Source organism: Mauremys mutica, chromosome 5 (assembly GCF_020497125.1).
Source record: "Mauremys mutica isolate MM-2020 ecotype Southern chromosome 5, ASM2049712v1, whole genome shotgun sequence".
Lineage (NCBI taxonomy): Eukaryota > Metazoa > Chordata > Testudines > Geoemydidae > Mauremys > Mauremys mutica.
In genome coordinates this window covers 22,642,306-22,649,271 of record NC_059076.1, presented here as the reverse complement: position 1 = coordinate 22,649,271, position 6,966 = coordinate 22,642,306, and the positions used below count along the sequence as shown (strand labels likewise).

General features: G+C 45.8%; 1 protein-coding gene across 1 annotated transcript; it reads left to right on the top strand.

Annotated features, from left to right (window-relative positions):
• The first annotated feature begins 750 nt into the window (after nucleotides 1–750).
• On the top strand, nucleotides 751–6,592 carry NKX6-1 (NK6 homeobox 1). Its single transcript, XM_045019709.1, has 3 exons — nucleotides 751–1,321; nucleotides 2,828–3,000; nucleotides 5,906–6,592. The coding sequence occupies exons 1-3, from the start codon at nucleotides 751–753 to the stop codon at nucleotides 6,155–6,157; spliced, it is 996 nt and encodes a 331-aa protein (XP_044875644.1). The 3' UTR covers nucleotides 6,158–6,592.
• The last annotated feature ends 374 nt before the right edge of the window (nucleotides 6,593–6,966 follow it).

The following is a 6,966-nucleotide window of genomic DNA, read 5'->3' as shown; positions in this document are numbered from 1 at the left end:
GATCAGGGACCGGAGTGGAGGAGCAGAAGACCACTTCGGACTTGATGTTTTATTCTGAGGACGGCACAATCCTCCGGACACCAGCGTGAACGGAGAGGACAGGGGGGCTGCTGAGGAGGCTGCAGAGAACTGACCGCTCTCCCTTAAACAAACAGGCATCGAGTGGGGATCTGTGGCTTGGCTTCATTCTCTACCAGCTGGGGCTTGGTGGTGTTTTTTTTTAAAGTATTTTGTGGGGCTGGGGGGACTCTGCTTCCCCTCCCTCCAGTGTGTGTGGGAGGCTGAGACAGGACTTTGGGGCTGACAGAGACTGTGAAACCCCCTCTGCACCACGGGCGAACATTTCTTTGGAGCCAGAGAGACACACAGCAACTTGGAAGAGTTTCTGCGGCTGCTTCTTTGCGGTCCTCGCCTTCGCCTTTCCAGACCCCCCCGGCCGCCCGCCCTCGCGATCCTGTTGCCCCCTCTCTGCCTTCTGCGGCTCCCCCTTCCCTCTGCACCCCCACCGGGTCCTTCCTCCTCGCCCTCCCCCCGCGAGCAGGGCACCTGCCCTCTCCTTGTGAGCTCCTGCACCCTCCGCCGGGACATCGCCCCTGCCCCCCTGCAGGACAAGCCCCCGGCTTAGCCGCCAGCCCCCTTCTCCCCTCGCACTCCCCCGCCGGAGCCTGCCCTCCGCGCCCCCTGCCCGGACTCCCCGCGCAGCCCCCGCGGGCGCCCCGCTGCCCTCCCCCGGCGGCCGGCGGCGCGGCGATGCTGGCGGTGGGGCAGATGGACGGCAGCCCCCGGCAAAGCGCCTTCCTGCTCGGCAGCCCGCCCCTGGCCGCCCTGCACAGCATGGCCGAGATGAAGACCCCGCTGTACCCGGCGTACCCGCTGCCCGCCGGGCCGGCCTCCTCCTCCTCCTCCTCCTCCGCCTCGTCCTCCGCCTCCCCGTCCCCGCCGCTGGGCTCCCCCAACCCGGCCGGCCTCAAGCCGCCGGCCCTGGCCAGCCCCCCGCAGCAGCTCTCGGCCGCCACCCCGCACGGCATCAACGACATCCTGAGCCGGCCCTCCATGCCCCTGGCCGGCGCCGCCCTGGCCTCCTCGTCGCCCTCCGGCCCCTCCTCGTCCCCCGCCGGCCTCCTGGCCGGCCTGCCCCGCTTCAGCAGCCTCAGCCCCCCGCCGCCGCCCCCCGGGCTCTACTTCAGCCCCAGCGCCGCCGCCGTGGCCGTGGGCCGCTACCCCAAGCCCCTGGCCGAGCTGCCCGGCAGGACCCCGATCTTCTGGCCGGGGGTGATGCAGAGCCCCCCCTGGAGAGACGCGCGCCTCGCCTGCACCCCCCGTGAGTACCGCCGCCCCGGCTGGGGCTTTCCTAGCTCAGGCAGTTGTCCCCACTTGTTCGGGTGGCATCCCCCCCCCTCCAATCCTGCCCTGGGGCAGCTCCGGCACTGGCCAGGGTCACCCTCCTCCCCCAATTTCTTCCCTCCTCCTCAGTGGTGTTGCTCAGACTGTAGTTGAAATGCACCCGACCCGGCCACGGGCAGCTGTGCCGCAGGGCGCTGGTTAGCGGGAGAGACAACTAACTTCTTGAGCTCTTGCCGTACTTCAGTGCATCCTCCCCCTCCCGCCCCCATCCCCCTTTTATTTGGGGGAGTGAGAGAAGGGGAAATGCTGCCCCCAGTGATTTTGTTTGGGAAGTAGTATGATCGGTGGTGAATCGATTACAAGCGGTTTGGTTTTACTCACCCACACCATCCTGTTCGCTGCATTTTGGTTCAGTGCTTGGTACAGGAGCACGGTGCTGCTTTCGCTGCCTTTACTTTTTCTCCTGCTCATGCTTCATCTCTCACTTTCTATTTACTCCTACTTCATGCTGTCTGAATGCCCTCTGGCGTATACCCGTTAGCATTCACTCCCATCTGTAACTGCAGGCGCCTTCTGCAAAAATTTAGAAGGGTTAGTTAGGAGACGTGTCTGTTTGTTAGGGCAAAGAAAAGCTGTAGTGTCCCAGATTTCTCGGGGAGAAAAGTTTTAAGGGCCAAATCCTTCTTCCCCCGCTCTTTCAGAGAGAGGCTTTTATAAAATCGGGACGTTTATGCCTCATCTTTTTTCTCTCTCGTTATTTTGAGGCTGCGACTCTTCCAAGTTCCTGTAACGGTTTTCTAATTACTGATGACTTTCGTAACACTGAGCACAGTGATGTTCCAAGCTTAGATTTGCTGCTGCCAGACACTTGAAAGGGTTGGCTTTCCTAAAACCGTTTTGATCATTGTGCATACTAGAATCCTTCCAATAACAAGCAGTTACTGTCTGAACACCTGAAAGCACATGTTAAATGATGAAAATATATTACATGCATTATTTGACTTGTTGGCAATTTAGACACTCACAGCTGTGTGTGTGTGTGTGTCTATGAAAGCATTTAAAAAGTCAAGCTATTGCTTACAAATAACGGGAAGTTTTTACAAAAACAGTTTTCTCATTTTATTTTTCCTAAAAGGACTTTTAAGTTGAAATATCTCTGATTCAACTACTCCTCCCCCTCCCCTTTTTTGAGTTTGGTTCATACACAAACTTTCCCCAAGAAGAACCCTTTATAGTAACCTACTTTTATCGATTACCGTTTTTGTGGGAGAGTAATTTTTGCCTGCTCAAAATTTAGACTCTCAAAATAAAGGGGCGTCAGGAAAAGATATGCACCGCTTTGAACCTGGCAACATTTTAATAGTGAATTTGTTTCTCCGTGTATAGAAAAAAAAACCCTTTCCCTTGACAGAAAATTTCATAGCTAAGCATTTTCCCAAATAAACAGATTAACATATCTGTCTATGCATTAATTCTTTTCCAGATCAAGGTTCAATTTTGCTGGATAAAGACGGAAAGAGAAAACATACAAGACCCACTTTTTCTGGCCAGCAGATTTTCGCCCTGGAAAAGACTTTTGAGCAGACCAAATATTTAGCAGGACCAGAGAGAGCCAGGCTAGCCTATTCACTGGGGATGACAGAGAGTCAAGTCAAGGTGAGATGATCATGTCAAACGTTAGATAAGAGACTCAAGCCCACACATTGCTGAGACTGGGCGGAGTGTGAAAAATACATATACAAAGGAGCCCTGATATACGATATTGATGAACAAAAGGAATCAGGCGCATGCCTTTGAAATCAGGTTAATCTTAAATGGATACGTATGCTCTGCACATACACCATTACTACCAGAACAAAGCCATTGCAAAATATTACTGCTAGCTAAATCCTTTGCATAGATGGCTCCTTTTACTATATTAAAAAAGCACTTAGGTTGGCAATAATTTGCAGTTAATAATTAATGGTGTTATTTATGAGAATATGGTATAATTTTTAAAATCGTAATTTATTTTAAAATAATTTAAAATTAGGAATGCTTATAAAATGACCCAAAAATATTATTTTTACTATGCCATAAAATTGGGAGAGGTAAGGAGTAATATTGTTGAATATTTAACTACAAACAAGTGTAGTTTGTGTTAGAAGGCTAATACTTGGACAATACATTTTCTGACCCGGTAGCCATGCAATGTTTGGTCATTAGATGTTGACATGATTACGACAAATAGTTAAAATGTGATATCGTTCTCCTGGCTAAGGGCAAAACACAAATTTGCGCGTGTTTGGGATCATGGTTCAAACTTTAGAGGTTTTGTCTTGAATGGGAAAGGAATTGAGCTAACAAGCATAAAGTGGATCGGATCGTTCACACATTCCCTCCCCGAATCTGTTTATTTTAGTTAAACACTGAAATATTTCACAGAGGTACGGTTTTGAGAAGTTAAAAAGCAAATGCAGGCTACAGTGTTTTTCTTGTTCAGGAAATTGTATTTAAAGATAAATTCTCTATGCAGCTTTTTAACAAATTTAACCGTTTCTGTGTTAAGGGGCCTCTTTATGGATTCTCATTCTCCCAGAGTTATCTGGAGACCCTCATTTGTCACTGTAAATATGTCTAAATGGCTGTGAATAAATTGTTACAGCCCGTACAATGAAAATAACACCCCCCCTTACTCTGCCCTTTCTAAGATAAAATATGTTACAGAAGAGGAGACGTTAGATAGCTATTCAGTGTAAAATGTTTATTGTCACATATGAGCAGGATTAAAGTATTGTGTAGTCAGTGAGTGTACTAGACATGTAGTTAGATTTGTTTTCTTTCAAACTAATACTTTCATTCCATGTATAGGAATCGTTCTGCGACACTGACATTATATTTTGAATAATAGGATTCGTGACTTGGATTTTAGAGACGAAAAAATCCAAACAACTTGTAAATTGTTCCTTTCTTTTACAACACATTTTTTAATCTATTTTTTAATTTATTGTATAAATGTAATTGCATCTTTAAAAGCCATAGCAATAAAAATTTGCATTTTTAACCTGATGATTCAGCACAGAGTAAGTTTCTGTGACCAGTTAGCCTTATCTCTAACTATTTGACTATTTGGATTTAGAACATTAGAAACACCTGCTTTTCTCTTGAATTACAGTTAAGACTACAGACACGTGTTTTCATGGGAGATGGTGTCTCATCAAGTTTGATACATGTTAGCTGAGTTTTTATTAAACAAACTGAACAAGCAAAAACATAGTAGGGGAAAGAGGAGGAAAAGAATAAATGTAGATCTTAACAGAAAATTAAAAGGAGTTAAATTATTTTTTCACTCCATTAGTATGCAAAGGTTTGTTTAAAAGTCTCCAAGGCTCGCTTTGAAACGCCCCTTAAAATAAAATAAAATAAAAAGCAAGTGAACCAAAAACGCACAAAATGCTCCTTCATCAGAAGAAAAAGCAACTGAAATATGCCCATTCCCTGAAAAATTCTTTAACTACCAATAATAACTCTGCAGTAGCAAAAGCAAGAATTCTGTGGTGATAACAATATAGTAATAATTATAATAACTTAGAACGATAACAATGATAATAACCGCAATATGAATACCAAGCATTCCATGGTAGCAATAATAATAAATATGATATGCATACTGGTAACTTAATATTAATAATATAGATATGGTATGAATATTAATTAATCTGTAGTAACAGTAATAATAAAAGTATAGCACAAATATCAAATATGGTAATAGTAGTAATAGCTGTACGGTGATAATTGTAATAATTTTAGGTTAATAACTATTATATGAATACTTAAGTGTCTGTGGTAATAAAATAATTATTTATGAATAACATGGTATAATAACAAAAATGATTATATAGCATAGTAATAACTATTATATCTAGTTATAATATATAGCTAGTATATTATATACTAATAACACGGTGGCAATATGAATAGTACTAACTATGGTGTGGATATTAATCCCTCTATAATAGCAATAACTTCATATTATTAATAACTAAGATACCACAACAGTAGTAATTATATAGTATGTTTGATGATAATTTTATTATAATAATTATGGAATGAATATAAATAACTATGTTAGTAATAATACATATGGGATGAAACCAGTAGAAATAAGAAAACAATACTATGTAATGACTGTTAATACCTCTGCTGTGGTAATTGACTATGGTACAAATACTAATCACTGTCGCTAGTGGTGATCAGCATGGCATGAATAGGAATAAGTGGATGGTAGGACTAGTCACCACAACCCTGTGCTGGTACCCCCGTGGGGGTAATAGCCGTGCTAGGGACGCTAATCATTTGGTGGTGGCAGAAATAACCAGAACTCTGGTAGGAATCCTGCGGGCTGTCTGGGGCTACCAGCAGCTCCTGGGTGGTGCTAAGGCTCCCGGTGGCGCTGAGGGTCACAAGCAGAGTATAGAAGTGGTTGCTGGCATTGACCTGGCCCGGGTCAGTAATGTCTCTCTCTCTCTCTCTCTCTCTCTCTCTGTTCGCTGGTGCTGGGCCCCTGCTCCGGCGGCCGCAGGTCTGGTTCCAGAACCGGCGCACCAAGTGGCGGAAGAAGCATGCGGCCGAGATGGCCACGGCTAAGAAGAAGCAGGACTCGGAGACCGAGAGGCTGAAGGGGGCCTCGGAGAACGAGGAGGAGGACGATGACTACAACAAGCCTCTGGACCCCAACTCCGACGACGAGAAGATCACCCAGCTGCTGAAGAAACACAAGTCGAGCAGCAGCAGCTTGCTCCTGCACACGTCTGAGAACGAGAGCTCCTCCTAAAGGGGGTTCCAGAGGAGGGGGCCGGGGCCCAGGCCGACTCGGAGGACACTTGCTATTTTCTGAGATGTTGTACATATCTATTTTTCTAGACTTTATCAGCTGACGAAGAGGAGGAAAGAGGCAGAAAAAGACGGCGAGTAAACAAACATCCAAACCCAGCGCTCCCCTGCTCCTCTCGCCTGGCCCTTGGCCGCTGGTGCTGGCGCGGTTATTGTAGGGTCGCAGGGGGGCTGTCTGAGTGCTCCCTCTTCTTTTGCAGACTTCAGAGCAGCTGAGGGGGGAAGGAGGGACCTACTTCCACCCACACAGCTCCTGCTGGGCGGACTAAAGCAACCTGTTGAAGGCTCTTTGTAAATAAATCGTGAGTCACACTGACTATAGAAGTTACTTTACTGTGAATATTTAAAATGTAAAATACTTTTTTTTTTAATAGAAAGGGTTGGGTTGGGTCCTACCCACCACCACCTCCATCCCCTTGTCTGGCTTTTTTAAGATCTGTTCTTTTGAATAATGAATTGTGGACTATAAACGCTGGGAATTGTTTGTGGTCTCTTTCCACACTTTAGCTGCTTATTCTGAACTTTCTCCTGCAGACCTTGATTCCCTCCTAATTTGAACGGAGGCCCTCCATTAAGGGCCTCTATTAAGAGATTTGAAACAAACAGTCTACTGATGTTTTGCCAAGTATGAGGAAGTCTTTCCCATTCTGAAATCGCACCCGCCCTTAATGCTATTTATTAGTATTTTTTAAAAATACTTTTTGGGCGATGGGAGTGGGAAAAATTTAAATAGTTTTCTTTAATTTAGCC